Consider the following 25,557-nt stretch of genomic DNA (forward strand, 5'->3'; position numbering starts at 1 on the left):
GTCTCGGCTTGCCGTTTGCGTCGACGTCGTCCGCGGGGCTGGGAGGTGCCTGGCGCCCTCACGTCCTGCTCCTCCTCCTCTCTTTCCCCCCCCGCCCCACCAGCGCGCTCCCTCCCTCCCCTCCCCGCCGGCGCGAGCGCTGTGGTGAAGCCGCCGCATTGTTTGTGCCGAGGGGGAGGAGGAGGGGAAGATTCTCGGCCACGGGCGCCTCCGCACCCAACCCGCAGCCGGACTGCGGCCCTTGGCGACGCGCTCCGCCTCCCGCCCCGAATGCGTCGCTGCAGCCGGATCCAGCAACCACCACCCCCTCCGCCGCCGCCGCCGCCACAACCAGGAGCTCGCGGGCGGCCGCGACGGCGCGGGCTATCCGCTGCCGCCTCGGTCTCCGTCCCGCCGGGCGCTAACAGCCGGAGGAGCCCCCCGGGCCCGCCGTTAGTTCAGACCCCAGCTCGGTGTCTCGAGTAAAAAAAAAGAGGAGGGCCTGTCAGCCGCGTCCTTGCGGCTCCCTCAGGTGAGCGCTGGAGAGCTCGGGCGTGAGGGGGAAAAGCTGGCCGGCTCTGGCACGGCCTCTCGAGTCGGCTCCGCCGGGCCGAGAGCTGCGGAGGCAGGATGGCATTGGGCGGGCGCCATGTTTGCGGCCCGAGTATTGTCCCGGCAGGGGTGGGGAAAAGCGGGCGAAGGAAGGAAAGGGCGCGCCGGGGGGCCGCTCGCGGTGGAGGCGGCTGGAGAAAGAGTTGCTGGGCCTGGTGCGGAAGGAACCATTCTGGGAGTGCGGCGGGGGGCGGACGTGGGGGAGGGGGAGCCAGTGGGTCTGGGCAGGAACCATCGGCGCGGGGGCGGGGTGTGGGAGGGGAAAAAGAGGCGTGCTCCGGAGCCATTCAGCGTGTGTGTTTATGTCACGATGGGCGCGGACAGGGCGGGGAGAAACCAATGTTTGGGGGCTGGGGGATGACTCGTGTGGGACGAACCATTCTTAGAGAGGAAGGCATGGCAGCTTCATGTTTGTTTGTTGGTTTCCGCCCCGTGCAAGGGATTCCAGTGGGTGGGGAAATGGCTCTCTGTCCCTCGTTTCAGCTCAGTTGTCTTCCTCGAAAGGGTTAGGTTTGGTGACGTCAAAGGGGGGGGGAGGATTAATTTCCGTACAGATCGCTTTAACTTTGGGTGAAATGCAGTTTTGCCCTTCCATTGGCTTGGTTGCTGTGCCACCCTGGTCTCTGACGACCACATGGGTATAGATTTGAGCGTAAACATGTAATAGAAAGGGTTCTCTTCTGCCCAGAGGGTTTGATGGTTGGTTGGCATAACAACTTAATAAATTATTATTCATCTGAATTCATCTTTTAAGTGAACTGGGGGGAAAGTGTTCTTGTTACTTTTTTTGTATTAAATAGACTACATCAGAAGTTCAGCAAATAGTGAAATTTGCTTATTAGTTGTTTTTGAGAATATTTAATGTGGTATTCATTTGGGTCTAGTGGTTAAGAAAGCAGGTACAGGACCAAAGTTCAGGTTCTACCTTGGCCATGAAAGCCAGCTGTGGGACCTTGGGCCAATCACTTTGTCCAACTCATTCCACAGGAAACATAGGAGGAGGAAGGTACTTTACTGCCTTGGGTTATTTGTAAAAAGCGGGATATAAATAATTTCAGTTGCAAGAAGTGTTGATTGTTATTGCTGCAACTTGATTATTATGTTGAATTCAACCGTATCCGTTTGTTGTCTGAAATAATTACGACAGAATGTCTGATTTAATAATTCTCTGAAGTTGATATAGTTTATGTTCTACAGGTAGACTTTGATTTACAGCCTCAATTGAGCCCCAAATTTCTAAGTGCTAAGTGAGACATTTGTTAAATAAGTTTTACTTCATTTTAGGACCTTTCTTACCAGAGTTGTTAAATGAATCACTCCAGTTGTTAAGTTAGTAAAACTGATGTTAAATCTATTTGGCTTCCCTATTGATTTTGCTTGTCAGAAGGTTGTAAAAGGTGATCACAAAACCCCTGGATACTGCAGCTGTCATAAATATGAACCAGTTGCCAAGCATCTGAATTTTGGTCACATGGAGATGCTGCAGTGGTCATTCAGTGTGAAAAATAGTCATAAGTCACCTTTTTCACTGCCATTGTAACTTTAAATAGTTGTAAGTCGAGCTGTAGGACCTTGGGGTATGTCTGCATGCGTAGATCTGGGATATCTGCCTTATTGGCTATAAAATAATAATAATGGCCAAACATAAAAGATTGTTAAGAAATAAATGTTTGGATGAATTGTAGTACGCTTTGTATTTGAGAGTGAAACCTGTTGAAATCTTATATTGTATTTTACAAGCATAAAGTTATATTCCAAATTGCTGCTTGTAACAAATACTTTTAAACTTGTACATAGTTATTCACAGTATAAGATTACAGTTTTTGGGTAGAAACTAAACTTGGCTATAAGATGCTATTTTAAAAATAACCTAAGTAAACCCTAACAACTTTGGAGTTTTGTAAATATTTATTTTGATGCAAGGTTTGTAAATACATTGTTGTACATATGGAAATATATATAAAATAGCCCATAGAATAAATCTTAATTTGATAGAACTCGGCACATGCTAATATTTCTTAATCACTATTTTAACATAATTTCACTTAAAATATATACTGTTTAAAAAGACATTTTAGTCTATAACAGCTTTATAGGAGCCTCTGTGGTGCAGTGGTTAGAGTGCAGTATTGCAAGCTACCTCAGCAGCCAGCTGTCTACAGTTTGGCAGTTCAGATCCCACCAGGCTCAAGATTGACTCAGCCTTCCATCCTTCTGAGGTGGGTAAAATGAGGACCCAGATTGTTGGGGGCAATATGCTGACTCTGTAAACCACTTAGAGAGGGCTATAAAGCACTATAAAGCAGTATATATGCTTAACTGTGTTTTAGGATTCTGATTTTTAGTAAAGCTTTATAATGAGTTTGAAAAGTAGAAAGAAATTGAGATCCTAATCTGAGTAAATTATGAGCATAAATTAACGTCATTCAGAAAAACTAGTACTTTGACTTAAGACATAGTTTGTACATGCATTCTGATATAAATCCTTACAGGAAAAAGTATACATTTTAGAGAGTTAGATGGAATTTAGAAGTCCAGTCGTTGAACACTGCAGGATTCATCCCCAGTAGATGACTATCCAGTGTCTTCCTTAAAAAATAACACTGCAGTGTTTCCCAATTTTCACAACTTAAAAGATGTGTGTAGAATTCTGAGAGTTCAATTTGAAAGACACATCTCAAATTGCCAAGATTCAGAAATGCTGCTCCAGTGAAAGGATTAATTTATTGACAGCTCTTAAATTACGGTAACAAACAGTTGAAGAATAAAGGTTTAAATGTATTTTATAGTGTGTATTTGTAATTTATTTGGAACGGAAGATAAATGAAAACAATTAAATACATTTTCCTCCTAACATTTTATGGTTTTACTTATTTGTAATCAGAAGACATAGTTCTTTGATGAATGGGTACAATATCTTTATAGGTGGGAATTAGATACTATTGAGCTTCATTCCCTTGTTAATTGCAAAGTCATGTCCGACCCATTGCGACCCCATGTACAACGTTCCTCCAGGCCTTCCTATCCTCTACTATCCTCCGGAGTCCACTTAAGCTCATGTTTACTGCTTCAGTGACTATCCAGCCACCTCATTCTCTGTTATCCCCTTCTTCTTTTTCATTCCCTACTCTTCATTTTATTCTATTTGCTCATGTTCCTTGGCTTATTGGTGTAAGACAGCTCTAGACAAATGTCCTTCAGTGTTCTTGAGTACTATATATCCATATTCTAAAGATTGAGAGGGTAATTAACTGGGAATAGCATACCTCTATAGATATATATAGTCTTTATCTGGGTATTCTTGATCAGAATGGTCCAAACATCATTTTTCTACATGTTTATACGTTTTACATGTATACTTCAATACCAATCTACTTCATATTACAGCACAATTTTTCCAAGTATATGTGTGGTACATAAGGATTATCGTTTGTCCTATATTGTACTTTTGCTAAAATAGAATCAACTGCGTCAGTGAAACTTTCCAGAAGAAATCAGAAAAAATGAATCTGATTGATTCAATGGAATTACATTTAAAGTTTTCACCACCACCCCCAAATATCTACACCAATTCCCACCAATATATATGTGATCTTGCTTCATTTTTCTTGCCAGTTTTAGTTCTTTCATGAAAAGGTTTCCAGGTTTTTTTTTTAAACACCCCCTCTCTGTAGGTATAAGAAATTGATTGCATCAAAGATAATTTCCTCTCACTGTACTTTTGGGAATGGAAGTTTTCCATGGACAATTTCTAATGTTACTTGAGCTACTGTCATGTATGGGCAAGACAGACTGAAAATTAAATGCAACAATGTAATATGATCTGAGAACATGAAAAGAAATAGGGGATCTATATCATTATTAGAAATTACTATTTGGTCAATTACTATTCAAGATATTTTTTCTCAATTGTTTCTGAAGATGATATATTTTATTCCAGGTATAATGCTTAGAATGCTGAACTACCAATGGAATCTAATAATTTACAAGAGATTTCATGCCTTGGGTATTATAAATTCTGGATTTTCAAAATTATTTACTGGAAGTAATTCATTTAGATTAAATAGTAAAGATTTGGTTTGTAATATTTGTAAACAGCGTTTTTTTTTTACAAAGTATAGTAATGACGTTTACTTGTTCAGATAAATGTACAATTTATCTCAGCTATTCATCATAGGAATAATAGCCTGTGGACTCTCAACTTTTCATAATTTGACTGAAATCTGCATTAAACAATGATTTTTTTTCCAGCAAAATTCCTTTACTATAACATCAACCAACCAAATATAAATTATCTACATTAATTTAATCATTAATACAATATGGGGAAAACATCTCTAATTCTTTTACAGTCATGGAACTGAGTCAAATAAAGAAGTAACCACAGCAATGGCTTTTCTTCAGAATAATCCACAAATAGCATAGTATAAAAATATACATCTGTAGTTATTTGCAAATGAAATAATATAAATGTTGTATTTAATATTTATAAGTTTAACAGCATTTTGCAATCTGCTGTTCATGTTACACAATATATACTTTTGCATTTGAGAATTTCACAGAAAAAGGAAACAGTCCACATAGAACAGGAACAATAGAGTTACATTGAAATCATGAATTCTTATTTCCTTAGTAAAGAATATTAACTGATAATTAATACACCCATTGTGCATTCACAAGTCTTTTTTGATATCCCAAATAATGTGCTTGTCCTACTCACAAGTAGCAATAATGGACAGCTGACACAGTTTAGAAATATAAAAACAAAGTAGTAACAAGAATATAAAGATGTTCCATAATACCACATCATCAAAAATCAAGCCACATGTGCTTATTCGACTCTCCTTTATTCTCATCCATCTCTTCAACTAGCATCAGACAGTTGCAGCAAAGACTATAATTCTAGGTCTCCTTGACTTCAAAGAATGTAAATGAAATGAACTAATCATATTGTGGTTTGATTTATTGAGTGGTACAAAATCATTTGTATACATATACAGGACTTTTTGTCCTGAACTTGGAATAAGCAAGGAATATTTTGTTTTGAACATAGAATAAAACTTACAACATGGGATGTTTTCTTCCAAGTTCAAGACACATTAAGTTGCCATTTCTAACTAGGTATGTTGAATCAGAGTTGGCTTTTTGTTTCATATGTGTCCTAGACAGAATATTGGAATAGGAAGGCTGTCCTGAGGAGAATAAAAATGTTCATAATATAGACAGTGCTGTCTTAAAAAGTCAATTTTTTTATTTATTTATGTATTTTATTTCTATAGCTGCTCATCTCAGCAAACGACTCTGCATTAAAAAGGCTGAGATTTTTACTCTGTTGAATGTGAGAGCAGGAAAAATCTATAATGGATATCCTGAGTGTGAGAAAAAGAATATTTATTGGAATTAAAGAAATAATGCAAGAATGTATAAGTGTATGCATATTAGACATTTTTCTCCCCTCTGGGGCAATGATGTGAAGACTGTCTTTGTTCTGACTTCATTTAAGAGCGAACCAAAATTTTCATACCATTTGATAAATGTATACATATAAACAACAAATATAATGTTGGGTTTTAATTCTAGGTAAATATATGTAGCAATGTAACTAACCAATTCACATATCAAATTTGCAGATGACACCAAGCTGAGGGTGGGGGGGATATTGCAAAACTTTGGAAGATAGACTCAGGATTGAAAAAGATCCAACAAAATGCAGTTTAATGGTGAGAAAAGTAAGGCCATCCACTTACACAGGAAAAAACAAATATAAAGGTACAGAATAGGCAGTACCTGGCTCAACAGTAGTATCTGTGAGTGGAATCTAGGTTTCCTTATCAATCACTGCTTAAGTTAGTGATGTGCTGCAGTTGCCAAAATAACAAAAATGCAGTTCTAGGCTACATCAAAAGAAGGTATCAAAATCATGGGAAGTGATAGTACCACTCTATACAGGTAGTCCTTGACTTACGACCACAATTGAGGCCAAAATTTTAGTTGCTAAGCAAGACAGCTGCAACTTTTGCCCCATTTAATAACTTTTCTTGCGACAGTTGCTAAGTGAATCACTGCACTTGTTCAGTTAGTAAGGGTTGTTCAGTGAATCTGGCTTTCACTTTGCTTGTCAGAAGGTTGCAAAAGGTGATCACATGACCCCAGGACTCTGCAGCTGCCATAAAGACATGTAAGTTGCCAAGTGAGAGAATTTTGATCACATGATCACGAAGATGCTGCAATGTGTGGAAAATAGTCATAAATCACTTTTTTCAGCGCCATTGTAACAGTCGCTAAATGGCTGTTAAGGACTTCCTGTATTACACTAATGAAGTCACACTTGAAATACGATATCTGCTTCTGGTCACCATGATACAAAAAAAGATATAGAAGCCCCTAGAAAAGTTCAGAGAAGATCAACAAAAATGATAATTTTTCTGGAGGCTAAATTGTACAATAAACAGTTAAGGGAACAAGTATGTCTAGCCTAATGAAGAGAAGGCCTAGCCATCTTCCAGTAGTTGAAGGAAGGGAAGAAAGTGTTGATTTGTTCTCCATAGCACCTGAGAACAGGCAATAGGGTGGAACCTCCTCAGAGGGAGAAATCAATGTCAAACTAAGGAGGAATTTCCTGACAGTGAAAACAATCAGAGGAACAGTTTGCCTCCCAGAGTTGGGGTGCTCCATTGCTAGACAGTTTCAAAAGAAAATCAGACAATTATTTGTCCTAGATGGCATAAGACTCCTGCTTTGGGCAGTGGGTTGAATTAGAAGACCTCCAAAGTCTCTTCTAGCCCCCTATAGTTCTATGACATGGAAGACAATTTGTGGATGTCTGTAAATGAGTTTTTAAAAGTAAGAATTTTAGAATAATTTAAGTTGCTTAATAATTTTAAGATAATTATAGTAAAAGTGAACTTTTATCTTTAGACCATTTTTTCAATTAAAGCAGTCTTTTCTATTTTGTCTCAAAATTGTTTCTATAATATAGGAATATGTTTCTAATGTCAGAGAACTGAATTTGTATAACAGTTAATGAAATTCTTCATTTTAAGTTGCGTGTTTTGTTTTCTAGTGCATATTTTTCAAAAATACAGGTGCTAGCTTTATCCTTCAAGACAAAAAAAAAGTAAACTTGCCTGTTTTGATAGTACAGTTCAAGCTTATTGTTTTAACAATCACTCTTTTAAATTGTAGGTAATCATTACCAAATGAGGAGGAAAGGAAGATGTCATCGAGTATCTTCAGCACGGCACTCTTCTTCTCCATGCAGTATTAAACGGTCCCCTACGAGAGAAACCTTAACCTATGCCCAAGCGCAAAGGATGGTAGAAATAGAAATTGAAGGTCGCTTACACCGAATCAGTATCTTTGAACCCTTAGAGATTATATTGGAAGATGATCTTACAGCCCAAGAATTAAGTGAATGCAACAGCAATAAAGAAAATAGTGAGAGGCCACTAATCTGTCTGAGAGCAAAGAGGCACAGAAACAATAAAGTTAAAAAGAAAAGTGAAACTCTTCCAAACACACATGGCATTCCACCCACTGCAAGTACTCTTCCAGAACCAAAAGTGCATGTTGTTGAATATAGCCCACCTTCTGCACCTCGTAGACCTCCGACTTACTATAAATTCATTGAAAAGTCCTCGGAAGAACTAGATAATGAAGTGGAATACGATATGGATGAAGAAGATTATGCATGGTTAGAAATAATCAATGAGAAGCGGAAAAGTGATGGAGTCTCGGTTGTATCACAAAATATGTTTGAATTTCTTATGGACCGTTTTGAAAAAGAGTCTTACTGCGAGACTCAAAAACAGGGTGAACATCAGTCTTTAATTGACGAAGATGCAGTTTGTTGTATTTGCATGGATGGAGAATGTCAGAACAGCAATGTGATTCTTTTTTGTGATATGTGTAATTTAGCTGTACATCAGGAGTGTTACGGGGTGCCATATATACCTGAGGGCCAGTGGCTTTGCAGGCAATGTCTGCAGTCCCGTTCAAGGCCTGTAGACTGTGTATTGTGTCCAAACAAAGGAGGTGCCTTTAAAAAGACTGACGATGATCGGTGGGGACATGTTGTGTGTGCTCTTTGGATTCCAGAGGTTGGATTTGCCAATACAGTTTTTATTGAGCCAATAGATGGAGTCAAAAACATTCCCCCTGCCCGATGGAAGTTAACATGCTACCTCTGTAAACAGAAAGGTGTTGGTGCCTGTATTCAGTGCCACAAAGCAAACTGTTACACAGCATTCCATGTTACATGCGCTCAAAAAGCTGGTTTGTATATGAAAATGGAACCCGTGAAAGAATTAACTGGTGGAGGCACAACATTCTCAGTGAAAAAAACTGCATATTGTGACATACATACACCACCAGGCTCTGTTCGGAGGCCTCTGAATATTTATGGAGAAGCTGAAATGAAAAATGGCCTCTACCGAAAGGAGGGCATGGCCAAAACCAGGTCTACATCAAGGATCAGAAAAAAAGCTAAAAAGTCAAAGAAAACACTAACTGAAACGTGCGCAGTTATGCCTGCAGTATCTGCTCCCTGCATCCCTCCCCAGAGGTAAGAAAAAAAAAATTTAAATTTTTTTTTGCAGTTGTTAGTGTTACCAACGTATTAATGAGGAGCAAAAAATAATGCTTAATAGGCTTTTTCAGGACAAGATACACTAAAGGTCCCAGATCCTTAACAATTAAAGGAAATGAGAAATGGTCATTCTCTTAGATCTTACTTCAGCAATAAATTTCAGTCATAAATGGTTTTCATTTGTTTTCCTTGTGTTGATTTGGAATAGGTAAGCCTGGTGACTAATTGAGAATGACTGCTAGATATGTATTAGGGCTATGCAGTGTTTATGTTTCAAAGGCAGAAAGTTGCCCTGGAGTATGTGGATTTGCATATGTAGCGCCTGTCTGTAACTCATTAAAATAAAGATTTTTCTTTGGATAATGCTGCAGCTGCAAAGAATAGCTACATGATCCTGGGAAACAATCCAGCTCTTTAAGGAGTTGCTGTGTGAGTGCCCAATCATGCTCCAGAGCATCTTTTTGCCTTTGAATCTGAAGCTATGCAAGCCAGAGGTAGGAACATAATCCCGTCCTCTTGTTGTTTCTTTTCATCTGGTATTTGAAGGCATGTTATTTCCAATCTGGAAGTAGCATTGTCTTTTCAAGACTTAAAAGCCTTGATAGACCTGTTCTTCATGTCTTTATCCTCTCTTGTTTTAATACCATCCAAATGAGTGACCGTAATCACGTCTGATAGTAATGAATTTCACAAGTTAATTATATAGCGTGAGAGGAAGCATTTTCTTTTCTACTAAGTTTTCTTTCAGTCAGCTTAGTAGAACTGATCCTAATCCTAATGTTTTGATATTTCCTTGTCCATATTTAGTATTCCATGAAAGAAATTATGCATACTTTGATTATGTCACTGTTCAGCTGCCTGTTCCAGCTATTTGGAATTATTCAGTTTTGTTTAATAAACTATATAGTGAAGCATTACATGTTTTCTTCTGTATAATTGATTTTAGTAATACGCTGCTTTCAAAAACACATTTTTGAACAAAAGTTCCTTCAGTCTTAAAGCGACTGCAAAAGGATATCAGTTTCTGAGGTATTACTCAAGTTGCAGACATATCTTATGGAGAAAGAAGGGAGTTATATTGCATTTTGTGCACTTGCTAAGAAGAAACAAAATTTTGTCCTTTACATATTTTGCAATACAGCTTCCATAATCCTATCATTGGCATTGCATAGTCTGGCTATTCAGAAAACAAATATTGTTTGTTCTTATTGTGTCTTATATCTTAAATATACCAAACATTTTAACTCTTCAAACTTCCAAAATGTATCTAGAACTTAAGTGAACTTCAAGTACAAGCTTATAAGCTATGAAACAGACAATTTTAGCTAATGTACTTTATTCCTTGTTCATGACTTATATTTAAGCAAAACAAATAAATTATTTCTGTAGTTTATTTAGCTTGATACTTGAACAGATATCTACAGTTTGTTCCCTTTCTGGCAGGCCACACTTTGAAATTAGGAATAAGCTATGCAGAACTACAGTACATTATGATATTCATTCGATTTCTAACAATTTTCAGATTATATTTAACATAACAGTAACTTCAGAACATTTTTCTGTATATATGTATTCTGGATAATTTAATATTAAGAATTTAAGTATATTTTAAAAAGTTTATGAAACTATTAAATGATAATGATTAATATGAATATGTCAGGCAGCTCTGACTTAAAGTGTGTTAAAATAAAACAGTGTTGTACTTTCACATTACAAATTTATAAAATTCTTTCAGTTGGAATACACTTCATCAGGAGCAAAGCTTGTTATTTTAAATGTTATTTAGAATGTTCTCCTGTTGAAAATTTCCATTCTGAATGTCCTGGACTAATAAGGAAGACTTTCAAGCTAAAATATTATAATTGTACTGTTTCTCAAAAATGAAGATAATTTGTAATGTACTTTTTTTAAAAAAACCTGTCCTTCCTATATTCTAAGATAAATATTGCTGAGGGCTTAATATGTATCTGTAGACAGTGTTAAATTATTAAACCCAGTGAAACTAAGAAGGGATATAGGGTTTCACAATGCATTATAATAAGAGATTGGAGGAGCAAATACACTTTATTCTGGTAGCCAAGTTTCCTCTAGACTGGAATTCTCAATATCATATTAAATTAATGGAAAATGCTCACCCTTCACAAATAGCATGAGTTATTATTTGGGGAACTATACTCTGAAGGGGGGAGATGGATGGACGGTTAGGTCTTTTTTCATTTATTTACACAAGTGTATAAAGCCTATTTCTTATAAGTGTGTTTTAACATCAGTTTCTAGTATTCATCTATAATTACCTCTGCTCTCAATTTGTGTTTTCACTGTATCTTTTTTTGCAAATAGAATACTTTATTAGCTAATTCAGTTTATACTGAGAAATAATGGCAGGAAATATGGTGCACCTGTTAGTACTTAGATGAAGCAAATAAGATTGGAATAATGATAGAACTAGAGGATATATCAAGCTAGATAGCCAATTGCATAATTCATCTATCAGTTGAAAATTAATCTCTAGGATGGGGTCTTCAAACTTGATAGTTTAAGCCTTGTGGACTTCAACTCCCAGAATTTTTCCTCCAGTCATGTTAGCTCAGAATTCTGGGAGTTGAAGTCCACAAGTCTTAAACTTGCCAAGTTTGAAGCCCCTTGATCTAGGAGGTCAAGAAGATGCTATAAAGGTTTCATGAATTAAAGTGACTTGATGGGTGATATAGGCACCATACAAATCTAATAAATAAATAGTAAAAGTGTGAAATATGTATGAACCTGTGGTCTATTAAATCTTTCAAAAATAAATGAATTTAATTGATTTTTTGTGAACTTTTATGCAGATCTGCATTATCTAATGGTAATAAACTGGTAAAAAAATCAATTAATACACTTGTAATGAAATGTATCATTTATTTATTGAAGGTTTTTTAAGTGTTTAAGTATTGAGAGTTTGTTTAGTAATCTTTCTCTGAGATGTTAAATAATTAACAAAATTTGTAATGAATATATAGTGATGTGCTGCAGATAGATAGATAGCTAGCTAGCTAGATAGATAGATAGATAGATAGATAGATAGATAGATAGATAGATAGATATTCATGTTCATTTACTCACTGGAGGTTTTTGAATACATGAATTGGTTAGAGTTTGTTTTGTAAACTTTCTCTCTAGATCTGAGTAAATACTACAAAGTACAAAAGAATTAAATAATGCGATATATCAGATTTTGTAGTTTCTGTGTAACTGATAATAGTATTCTAAAGTTAAATAATTGTAACTACATGCCAAAAATATTACTATATGTTTGTTTAGCATTCTTCTTTAATATATGATAAATCTTTTAAACCTAAAGGGATTTCTACTAATAATTTGTGACACAAGTATCCAATATTAGAAAAATAATTGAAAAAAAGTATCTTTGTTCAAAGTTGTTCTTTGTATATAGAACCATGTGAAGATATTCATATAGTAGAATAGTTCTGAAACAATAAAATTAGTTAGATTTATAATTAAAATATGTTTAGTGTTTTATTTGAAAATATTGCTATTTCTTTCTTTCCTGTTTCAGATTAAATAAAATTATGAATCAGGTGGCAATTCAGCGAAAGAAGCAATTTGTAGAAAGAGTCCATAGTTATTGGCTACTTAAAAGATTGTCCAGAAATGGTGTTCCTTTATTGAGAAGACTACAGTCCAGCTTGCAGTCACAAAGAAACACACAACAGGTACCTTTATTTCCTTACTTCATATATTTGGCATATTTGAGTTAATAATATATAGGTACAATTATCCAGGACCACTGTAAGTAAGAATAATATAAATTATGTGAATGTTTTTATTTTATACAAGGAGTAAAATATGTGAATTAAATTAAGTGTAAATACAAAATTGAGATGCTGTGTTTTACATGAAGAAAAAGCATTGTGCATAATTTTGTACTATGGGCAAAACGTACTAACAGTTGCTTTTGCAATAGAGTTATTAGCTTCTTAATATTTCGATTAAACTAACAAATACATGATTTTTTTTTCTTTCTTAAGAGGGAAGATGATGAAGAAACACAAGCCTTAAAAGAGAAATTGAAGTACTGGCAAAGACTCCGTCATGATCTTGAAAGAGCACGGTTGTTGATAGAGCTTATACGAAAACGAGAAAAATTAAAAAGAGAACAGGTATATAAAGCTGTTGACGATTTTGTGTGAGTTTACATACCTTAAGTTTCACTTGGCAGCGAATGGAAATGATAGGGCTGTTCTTCCTGTAATGGGAGAGATTTTATTTTTCCTTTTACAAAATATCTACAGTAATAGCAAGCACCATAGTGAGAATTATCATCATATCCTCTAGGATGGTAGAAGGAAAGGATAGAAATATTGGATCATGTTTAATCACTTTCCAGAAATAATTGCTCGTTTGTTCTTGCACTGCCCCTTTTACCATTTCTGGCAAGTCCAAGATTATAACTCTTCTTTAAGTGCTTAGGCTGGCCATAGCAAGAAGTAGTATTTTTTTTTTTCTATTAACAGATACAAAGTCAGTTGATACCTTTGTGAAAGTAGGCTAATTTTGCTCATTCCATAAAGAATCAAGACTACTTTTTTAATGTATTTTTTTCTTTTCTCTTTATACTGTATCTAATTACTGTACTTTTCTAAAGGAATAACTCCATCAGAGAAAGGCAGAGCCCTGTATTCTTTTGCATTTCTGAAACAATTAGAATATTTATAAAACATAATTTGTAATTTTAAGGTTTGGGGCTATAGAAAAACATAAGTCTTTGCCCTGACTGTAGCAATTTGAAAAGTGTCCGTATAATTTATCTAGGTTTTCCAATCACTCTGCCCCACGTCGTCTTATACAGCAAATATACTGCTATGATCCTATATGGTACAAAGCTATTAAGAGCCTTGGTATCGCAGTGGTTAGAATGCAGTATTGCAGGGTAAGATTGCTCACGTTGCCAGGAGTTTGATTCCCTCAATACTGACCGTGTCAAGGTTTACTCGGCCTTCAATCTTTCTGAGGTCAGTAAAATGTGGACCCAGATTGTTGGGGGCAGTATACTGATTCTGTAAACTGCTGTGAAGCACTATATAAGTCTTATGTGCTATTGCTGTTACAGAATTTGTTGTTCTACTTCAGAGAAATGAAGCCTCCTCCCAGAAGGTAATAAAGAAAACTGGTCAAGGAAAGGATGTGTAGCATCTCTGACAATACTGCAGACTCTGGTTAAGCATTGCTTATATGCTGTGTCCTAGATAGTAGAAAGTGAATTTCCAAATAATCTTTTCTGCCATCCTTACCACTCTCTGAATAGCCTTCTTGTCCGAAGCAGTAATACTTCCAAACTAAACAGTAATACAATATAAAAGTAAGCTTTGAATTTGTCCTTCTACAGAAAGTGGTAAGGAAAGAGTAAGGAAGATATGCTCTTCTCAAATGACACAGAAAATGCAGGCACTGCCATGCCCAGTTCATTAGTGTCTTGTTGTTGAGCAACCATACTAACCTACTCATTTAGCTGCACTGTAAATTGCAGTTCATTTTCCTATTTTTCTTTAAACTTTTTGTTTTCCCCTTTTCACTCTTTATTTTTACCCATAACCCAGCTTCTTTCATGATTTTCAAAGATGTTGAGAGTGCTATCTTTTTAAAAAGAAAAAAATATATTCTAATTTAGCATAGTTAGAACAAGTGCAGGTTACACGATTGGGCTGTTTGGTCCAAAAGGAATGAGAATTATGACTGATGTGCGTCTGTTATAAAAGGTCATCTCTTTTGAATTTGTGTTTGAATCATTAGTCTTTTATACATATGCATGGGAAAGGAATGAGTATAAGTATAAACAACATGAATAATGATTTTTTTAATGAAATGTTAAGAGAATTAATGAAAAATGCAAGGGTGATGAAAAGTTTTGAATGTAGAAAGACCATTTTGTATGTATTTGTGTGTCAAAACTGGATTTTGTGGGAAAAGGGACAAAAGAAAAGGAAATAAGTAAAGAAGCAAAAATGGAAATAAATTATTGCAGGAAGAAAAAGTATGTATCATGTATAAAAACCATTAGAAACCTGTGTAATCTGAAAACAGGATGAATGGAAAATGGACATAAGGAAAGAAGTTATAGAAACTACTTGATACAGAGTGAAAAGAAATATGGTACCATAGAAGTATATGGAGATGCTGGTAAAAATATGAAAAAGTATAATAGATAGATGAAGAAGCCATGGATGAGAAAAAGCAGCATGCAAAAGTAATGCTTATGTAATAGAGTCAAGAAATTACAAAGAATTTAATCAAGGAAGGGAAAGAATAATTAAGAATTAAAGAGGCAAAAGAAATGTAGGAAAGTAAACATAAAAGATAAATCATAAGTGCTGTGAAAATGTTTAAAAGTTTTAAGGTTGCAAGTATGGATATACAATTGGAGAAATACTAAATGCTAGTACAGTTTGCTTAATGGATGTCTATGCAATATATTCAACAGGCATGTGATGGTTTCATTTCTTCCTGACGCTTAAAAGAATACCATTACTATTCACTTGTACAGATGGAACTATAATGAATAAATGCAGAAGTATAGGGGTCTTAGTAAGAGTTCTTGGAATAATGCTGGGCAGAATTCTGAACAGAAAGGTAGGAGACGGAGATGACAATGAACAAGAATACAAAGTACAGCATTATTTATGCCAGGCAGGGTACATGCAATCAGATTTTTGCATTCAGGAAATCATTGAGAAATCTATATATATAAAAGCAAAAAAGCACTCATGCGTCATCAAAAAATCTCCAGAACTATAAAGTCTACAAACTTGAAATTTGGCACGTATGTTCCTCTTGGCTTCTAGGTGCTCACTAAGAAAGGATTTTTCAAAATGACCATCAGAGCATTAGTATTTTGTATATTATTATTAACACGCTCTGATGCTAAGGAGTTCTACCCTCCCTCCCCATCTGAAAAGAAATCTCTTCCAAATGCAAAACACAAGCAGAGGAGAGGAGTTTCAGTTTCAGATTTACTTTCACAGCAGCAAGCAGCTTTACTACAGAACAGTTGAGGTAAGCCATGCCCAAGCTCCTTGCTGCCTCGCTCACAAAGCAAAGACTGTTTGCGTTTCAAAACACCTCTCAACTCTCACACACTGACAGGACGCTAGCCAGATGAATAACCGATGGATGCTGGTAGGAAGAGGCACGATTTTTTCCCCTTATTTTCCTTCCTAAAAACTTGCCCAATCATATAGTTTTGTAGTGAACCACGAGTACCTTGCTAGTATGAGACTATGACAGAGATGATTGTGTGTTCGTTAATTCAGGGAAAGCATAAAAAGTAACTAGACTTGAATTTTGAGATATTTGCCCATAAATGGAAATGCAGGTTGGTGGCTAAATGAAATAAGAGCAGTATATGGTGGATGTACAGTTTGCATGTAGATCAGGGGTGTCAAGCTCAATTTCATTGAGGGGTTGTGTTTGACTTCGGGGGCGGGGGCTGGGGTGGGTGTGGCCAGGCTGGCTCGATGTCAGGGTGCAGGTGGTGGCCCGAGTACTCCGATAGTGAAAACGGGCTTCCGAGCTCCGTTTTCAGCTGCAACAGCCTCCTGCAATCCTCTGCCACCGAAAACAGAGCTCGGGAGGGCCGCACACGACTCCCCAAAGCTCCCTTTTCTCTGGCAGAGGCACTGTGGGCCAGTCCTTGGCTGTTTCCAGGGCAGCCCCATGGGCCATATTTAAACACTTCACAGTCTGGATTCGGTCCATGGGGCCTTGAGTTTGACACCCCTAATGTAGATAAAGTAAATAGGATGATTAGTAAATAATTTAACATTGAACCAAGGATCTGTAATGTCCCCTGGTTGTTTGTTTATACATGCATAAAAATATTTTGATGATTAATTAGAGATATTTTGGTTTTAGGAAATGAATGTATGTATACTTTTGTATGCAGACAAGGTGTGGTATTGACTAAAACCTGAATGATCTTTAGCAAAAGTTAGATTGTGTAAAGCATTGATCTGAAAAACCAATTGAAAAGCAAAGTAGCTGCATTTGATATGGAAAACGCTATTAAAATTACACATACATAGTGGAAAACTAGAGCAATTAGAGGAATTTATGTATCTTGGTAAAATTTACCAAGCGAGAAAACAGATAAAAAAATCTTAAGACATGAAAATGTTAATAAAAATTATTAGTTTGTTATGAGGAATAATATTAAAAGAATATGAAATTAATATAAGAGTGTGCTTCTTTCCATTGTATTATTAGAAAAGGAGAACTGGGTATGGCTTAAAAGAGAAGCTGAATAGTATGTTGAATGAATAGAAATCGATTACTTAGGTGTGTGTCTGGTAAACCAAAACTAGATAAAATTAACAATGAAAGTATTTAATTAACATAAATTGAAAACAAAAGTGAGTGATCAATACAAAAGAAATATATTGAAGTGATTTGGTTATATAAAGAGTGAATAAAGGTCATATTGTTAGCTAACTACAAATGTCCACATAAGTGATCGTAACCGGAACCAGCAACTCAGTCATTAACAAAGTGGTAATTAAGTAAAAAACACATGACCACAACTGTGGTTAGGATTTTATTTCAATTTTCCTTTGCTATATAGCATCAAAAGGATAGAAACCTAAAAGGCCATGTCAGCTAAATATAGCCAGGAAGGCTTTCAGAACTAACCTCGTAAATAAGTTTTACTCATCAAGTAAAAAGGAAAAAATCTTACAGCATCTTTTCCCCACTCCCCACCCTTTAGAATGCTTACTGCAATGCGGTAATAATTAGCAAAAATAGAATTAATGTTTGTATTTACATTCATTGGAGAGGATTGAATTAGAAGACAGCAAGGAATACACATTGAAACTAAGCAACTAGGAAACATTAGGGGTCCCTAGGAAACCTAACAAAAGCCTTTAGTATGAAACTGATTAATTGTTAATTTTAGGCAGTTGCTGCCAACCAGTTAAGGAGGTTAGTATTTTTAGGAATGTGCTGTATTGTCAGGTTGTGATAGCTTGTTTAAGTGATCTGTCTTTCTTTCTTTTTTTTTTTTTGGGGGGGGGGTAAGGCACAGAACAATGTGTACTAACTGACAGTAATGGTAAATGTGATAAATGCTGTGAAAATCTAAACGTAGGCAATGATTGCAAAGCTACTTTTGCATCACCATCATAAGTATAATGCTTGGTTCACGTCTAAAGCAGTTGTTATACAGAAACTATTTGTAATTAAGAATGTGAATTAGCTGAGAGATAGGGGAAGTAGAAGTCATGGTTGGCTGGAATTAATAAGCTCTTCAAGAAGGTCAGAAGTAAGAAGTTTAAAAAACAAAAACAATGTATGAATTGGTATATGGACCTAGCAGATTCAGTGAGGGTTTGCAAATTTATTAAAATATGAGGAAGTATAATTATGTTGGTATTTCTTTGGCTAATTTTTTCTTATTTCCTTTCTATATTTTGCATAATGTTGCTTACCCCAACAATAGTGTTTTCCACTACTGCAACTATAGGGATTCACTCGTGCATATGAGTGGTACAACATAAAAGATTGCTACTTAGAGAATTACGTTTGCTTTAATATATATATTTCTAATGAAGTTGAATTTTGGTTAAGCTTAATAAATATTTTTAATCTATTTTCAAAGAAAGAAGGAAAGAATCATTCTTCTTTGATCAATATGTACTATATATTAATGATGCCTATATCATCATATCTGCTAAATCATTTATTTAAAAAAAATTGTAGAAAAACATAATTATTTGCTGGGAAAGGACGGGAAATCTGAATATTCAATATATAATTACTATTGCATGGTTTATTTTTTTGTTATGTTTCAGAATTGATAGCTTTAAAAATCAAACTAAAAAAAATAGATTCTCTTCTTTTTAATCAATACCAAGCTTAAGTAGGGTGACGTTTACAAATCTTTTAAGAGAGCATTATAGTTACATGTCAGATGTACTCCTACATGTCAGTTTGCCTCTTACCAGGTTTAACAATCTTTATTCGTAAACGCCACAGTTGAATTTGTTAAATGATCAAGTACATTACAAAGCATGTAATTAAATCCAAACTGACCAAGTAAATGTAAAATAATTTCTGCAGTTAATTCATGTTATCTATTTTTTGTGCTATTATAAAATTATGCACATATGCATATTCCTTCTGCCTATAACTTCATTGTGAAAGTATCATTACAATGGTAGAATTTATTACTATGTGTAGTTTTAATAGGTTTGAGCTTTAATCTTAATTTATTATAGCAGCAAAGTAGCCAGTGATTGTATTTTGATGATAAGATAGATTATAATTGTCCTTCATTGTGCAGATCAAAGTGGAACAGGTTGCCATGGAGCTTCAACTGACTCCATTTACTGTATTAATGCGTTCAGTACTGGACCAGCTACAAGAAAAGGATTCTACTCGTATATTTGCTCAACCAGTGAATCTTAAAGAGGTAAAATTAAACATTTCTGATATACCGAAGAATTCATTGATGCAGTAAAATGTAACAGACATAACATCTGTCATTGTTTTGACTGTAAAAAAGTTTAATAAAATATAATTTAACTACATTAAATTTAGAAAGAGAAAAGCTAAATGGTTTCAATAGCTACTTAAATTCTGAAGGTATATAAATCTAAGATTAATATTTTGAATACATAGTTCTGGATTATTTGACTTAAATGTTTTTAAAAATAATTTTACTAAAGATTTATAATATCAATATCTAATTCAAACCTAGAAAAATAAACAGAAAAAAATAGGTGTAGAAAAGAAAAAAGAAAAGTAAAAAAATTAAAAATTAAATGAAAGAAAAATAAGAACTGTATATTGCATTACGGTGTGGTATGCTGACTTGACAGCCGCAGACAGAAAGACACTACAGAGGGTGGTGAGCACAGTATAAAACATTGTGGGCTGTTTACTGATACCACTAGATGACCTCGCTAGGGCTCGTTGCCTTAGAAGAATGAGGATCATTCTCGGGGACGACTCACACCCCCAGTGAGCACTTCTTCACTCTCCTACCATTGGGTAGGAGATATAGAAGCATAGCCAGCCGCAATAACAGGTTGAAGAACGGTTTCTACCCGTGGCCTGTCAGACTTCTGAATGGAAAATAACTTGATATCAACATAGTATGACAAACTTCTGGGGCTGGCACGTTGTGCAACAAGGTCACATAGGGTAATAAGATTGGGTCTGGGTTAGGGACTTCTGTCCACACTGTGAGTTAGGGAAGGGAGTGCATGAAGGGAGGGTTAGCTAATCTCAGTGTACATATGTTGTGCTCTGACAATAAAGGTAATAATAAGAATATGGTAAAGAAGAAGAAAAATATATATAAAGAAATGACTTCCCCCTTCATCACAGTATAAATTTTTAAATAACCTTGCCTTTTTTAAAAATACAACAAATAGTCTCTTCCATGTCCCATCTCTTAACTATAACAAATTCATAAAATATAGTCATAGCTGTCCTGATTTCAGCAAAAGTCCATTAAGGGTTAACCACAGATAATCACATATCTATTTGAATAGTCTTAATCAAATAAAGTAACTTTATATTCATTCCATTTACTGCTGTCTTGTTCTTAATCCAATCCCTTCAAATAATATTTTGTTCCATTTTTTTCTTTGTCCCTTCTCATACCATTCTTCAAAGTTTCAACAAGCCTTTTTTTGGTAAATTCATTATAGGAAAATTATCAAGGTCACTCTATTGGCTTTTATCTGTTTTTATTATTATTATTATTATTAAGACAATAGTTCACTTGTTTTGCATGTTCAGTGTGACATTTTTTTCCACGTCATTCCTGTAACATAATTTTTAAATTCATTTTCAAATCAATCTCAATCCTGTCAGGTAATACTTGATTCTTTTCTATAGCATTTTTAAACATAGTCCATCTATAGAGGAAGACACACTTAAAATTAAACTTCTGGGTCCATTGTTGAAAAACATCCTTCAGTATGTTTTAAAATATTTTGCTTTGTTCACTGTTAGTAAGTCAGGTTGAGTGTTCTCCAATTGTAATCTTTAGTTTTATCTACTTTTATCTACAAATAGTCCCGGACTAAGGACTACAATTGGGAAAAGAATTTCAGGCATTATGATGGTAAGTCAAGTCGGACCTGATTTTGTGATCATAATTATGATGGTCGTTTAGTGAATTATCATGGTTATTTAAGCAAAGCTGCAGTTGAAGCAAACTCCATGATCATAACTGCAAGCCTATTCTTGTGAAATTCTCCTGAAAATGGCAGAAAAGCCATCAGTTACAGTAGCATGATCTTAGGACACTGTGATCAATCATAAATATGAGATGGTTGCCAAGCCCCAAATTACATCATGTGAACATAGAGGTTTTGCAGTGGTTATAGGTGTGAGGATTGGTTGTAAGTGCGTGGACCAGACTTTTTTCAGCACCCTGATTACTTTGAACAATCACTAAACAAACAATTGCAATCCAGGATTTTTTAAAAAAATCTTATGCTTTTTTAAGAGTTCAAAACAATTTTCGCACAGGAAAGATTCCTTATAATTAATTCCAAAATCTTATTTTGAATTTATATGGATTGTTAATCCATTTACAGCTTTCTAACATCAAAGATTCACAGGCAGTCATCATGACCAGCATTGAGATTTGAAGCTTCATCGCTAAGTGATACAATTGTTAAGTGAATGCTACCCAATTTTTTGCCATAATTCATAAGGGGATCATCATTGTTAAGCAAGTCATATAATTGTTAAGTGAATCTGGCTTTCCCATTGATTTTGCTTATTGTAAGCTCTCTTGGACGGTTACAAATGGTGATCACATGACCCTGGGAACCGTTGTCAATACATGCTGGTTTCCAAGCAGTCAAATTTCAATCATTTGACCATGAAAGCTGCAACAGTCATAAGTGCGAGAACCAGTCATTAATCAGTTTTTCAGTCCCATTCCATCTTTGAACAGTCATTACATGAATGATCATAAATTGAGGGTTACCCGTAATCACCCTTTTGCTGCTTATTCCAGAAAAAAAAATTAAATCCTTAAATTTATATTTGAAACTTCTTTCACTAAGGATTAAAGGTAACTCAGCGTTATAAAATCCAAAGGTTTCTAGTAGCTTAAAACTAGTTAACAAAAAGTTTCCCAAAATGATTTTAAAACATATGCAAACCCAGTATTCTTCTGAGGCACCAAAGCCATGGTTTGAGCAAGATGACTATTCCTTTATCTCCCAGAGTTCTAACCCTACCAGAGACTGCTATCTTATGGTTCCCTTGTGAGGAACAACTGTTTCAAACACCTGTGAGTGATTTCAATTCCACTCCTTGTCTGGAGACAAATTACAAAGAAGCAGTCTACTCGCTGACTTTTCATTCCACTATGGTTATTTGCTTCACTTCAAACCAAGTTGCTTTGTTCACCATTTCTTCCTTGGAAATCCAGGCTTAAATGTTAAAATAACTTAATTAGGTTAAACTCACTTTGAAACAAAACAGATGCATTTAAATATAGGATGCTTCGAGTAAGATGCAAGAGTCAAGTTCTAAATGTCAAAAAAATGTAAATTAAAATCAGGCCATTTTGGTTTTTCTTAATATTTTCTAATAATCAATTGCAGCTTTTCAAAACAATATTTTGAATTTCAGTATATTATTCAAAGTGCATATAAGAATATTCTATGCATAGAACTGGTGGTTTTGCACAGCCTGTGTTCAGACTGAAACAAACATGTTCAGACATGGACTGTTGTCCAGAATGTTGACAGTAGAAAAAAGAGAAGGTCAGTGGAATGATGTAGCATGCAAAGTCTAAGGGAAGAAAGGGAAAGCATTGGGATGATCGTGGGAACGTGGACTGGCTACTTGGACACGAGTGGCACTAGGAGTGCTATTCAGGTGGTAACACTCAACAAAAAGAAGCAAAGAAAAGGAAATCATGGGATTATTGGGAAGTGTTACTGATCAGTTAAATATTTGCTCCTGGAATTTAAATGACAGAGAAGGAATGGCAGCATGCAGCTAAGGAGGAGGGAAGATTGGACTAAGATGCTCAGATAAGACATGCTTAATAAGTACAAAATGTAGCAGCCTTGTTCTCTTTATCCTATAAGACCCTCCAGATTTCTCTTGGTAAAAACCAGAATGATTAACAACTTGCAGGGTTGGTTGGTTCATCTGAATTGAAACTACAACTCCCCACCCCACTCCTGTACTAAAATGTTGTAACTTCTGAGCTACAGTGTGTTCAGTGCATGGAACAAAATACATGTTTGGTTTCATGCATTCCCGTAATTATCTATCCATACATCCTATCTACATGTCTTATATTTAAAATCTGTATTTCAGGTTCCTGATTATTTGGATCACATCAAACATCCCATGGATTTTTCTACTATGAGAAAACGGTTAGATGGCCAAGGTTATAAAAATATCGATGAGTTTGAAGAAGATTTCAACCTTATTATTGAGAACTGTATGAAGTACAATGCAAAAGACACCATATTCTACAGGGCTGCTGTGCGGTTAAGAGATCAAGGAGGTGTTGTTTTAAGACAAGCTAGAAGAGATGCTGAAGCAATTGGATATAATAATGAAACTGGAATGCACTTACCTGAACGGCCGAAACTTGAATCTCCTCCACCTTTTACCTGGGAAGATGGTAAGGAGATAAATGTCAACTATTGCAGCAATATTTTCATGTCTTTGTATGAACCAACATATTTCTGCATGTATATTCTACACAGTAAATGAACAATTTCAGGCATGTTCTTCTACATTCTTAGGCAATAGTTGTACATAATTAACTCTACATAAAAACTATCCTGTACCATAAATTGTTTTAAAATTAGTTCTGCATTTAAAATTGAATGGTGATGTGGATGGATTATTATTAATAAGAAAAAAGGAAAATATGAGACAGTATTTGAAGTATCTCTGTGTTGTATTATGTGCTTTTGAACTGCTTCTTGGAAGAGACTATTTGCTATGTATTTCCCTTCCTATTGTCCCAAATTGTCATCTTTATTTACTGTTCTTTCTGTTGGAAGATAATGTCCTATATATCCCAAACTGGTTTGTATGTGTGTGAGAGAATGATTGGTGTAAGCAGGTGTGCATCAATTAATGTTATAAATGGAAGAGTATCTTATTTTACATATATATTTTAATTAATAGCTTTTAATTACATCATATATTTATTGGGCAAGCAATAGGGTTGCACTAGATTTTTCTAATATGGAGTTGCTAAACCTAAATTCACAAGGCAGGGAAGGTGAGTTTTCCAGAGGAATTTTTCTTTGCTGTAAATTCTTTCCTTAAATTTAATATTATATTTAGTATTACATTTATCCTTTCAGGATAAATGGTTTGTTTACTAGGACTGCTATAGTGACAATTTCTCAGTTACTTTACGTGATGTTTCAAGAAAAAAACATTCTTTTGTTTAAGACTCAACAGTCAAACCTTGGATCTTATCTTTGTGCTGTTTATACAATTAATATGAATACTACTGGAAAACAAAAGTATAATGGCAGCTCATACTAATACATTTTAGTAGACTTGTAAAGAATTAGTGATTGCCTAATTCATCTTACATTATTCCATTAGTCCTTTCTCAGTAAATAAATTATGTTTTGCATCATGTAAGTAAGTGCCTTCCCAAGATTTTAAGTGTTCATAATTTTTGGAATAAAGTCGAACTTAATTCAGGGCTATTAGATATAAATGTCTCTTCCAGAAATTAATTGTACTTTCTTTTAATAGAATGGATGGAGGCCTTTATTGCCATAGAGCTTTGTACTATGAAAATAAAATGAAACAGGCTTTGCTTGAGGCTGCTTTGTGTCTTGGATAATCATGGATATATATATATAGCCTGTGTGCTCTAACACCATGTGACACATGTTGAAAACATTGAAGTAATACTTTGAGATACAAGAATCAAACTGCATGAGTGATACAGAAAATCATTTTTTGGCTGCTTAAAATTAAAAGCTTTGATTTGAACATTAACTTTAAGGCAGAGGTTAGATTGACCAGTTCTTACCTTGCAATGGAGTAAGTGGCAACTATTTGTGCTGTGCTTCAGGAGTAAAAATATTATGTGCGATGTGATTTTTGTCTGTGAATTGGATTTGAAAAAGTGATGCTCTCAGTAGTAGTAGTATACTCCATATTGGATTGCTGCTGGAGGAATGAATTTTATAGCAATCAATATATCAAGTTTATGTTGTAAGTTAATTGATTGCCAGATGAAATTATAGTTACCTATCGAGTGGCAGTATGATCTGTTCTTAAGGTGCCAAGAATTGAATTTGAAATGTATGCCATCCAGCTTTTTATGCCAGCAAAATCATTCAACAAAGGCATAA

General features: G+C 35.3%; 1 protein-coding gene across 4 annotated transcripts in view; it reads left to right on the forward strand.

Annotated features, from left to right (window-relative positions):
- BRD1 (bromodomain containing 1) overlaps positions 1-25,557 on the forward strand; it is a 46,856-nt gene continuing 21,299 nt past the window's right edge. For all 4 annotated transcript variants that reach the window (XM_026714108.2, XM_026714109.2, XM_087934141.1 and 1 more), the window contains exons 1-6: positions 1-511; positions 7,777-9,154; positions 12,735-12,891; positions 13,207-13,338; positions 19,512-19,640; positions 23,534-23,846. In XM_026714108.2, coding sequence (XP_026569893.2) covers positions 7,791-9,154; positions 12,735-12,891; positions 13,207-13,338; positions 19,512-19,640; positions 23,534-23,846 — 2,095 coding nt within the window. In that variant the 5' untranslated portion in view covers positions 1-511; positions 7,777-7,790. The remainder of the gene's footprint in view (positions 512-7,776; positions 9,155-12,734; positions 12,892-13,206; positions 13,339-19,511; positions 19,641-23,533; positions 23,847-25,557) is intronic.

The sequence above is a fragment of the Pseudonaja textilis genome, chromosome 5 (genome assembly GCF_049901715.1).
Source record: "Pseudonaja textilis isolate UNSWEBS1 chromosome 5, rPseTex1.2, whole genome shotgun sequence".
Taxonomy (NCBI): Eukaryota; Metazoa; Chordata; class Lepidosauria; order Squamata; family Elapidae; genus Pseudonaja; species Pseudonaja textilis.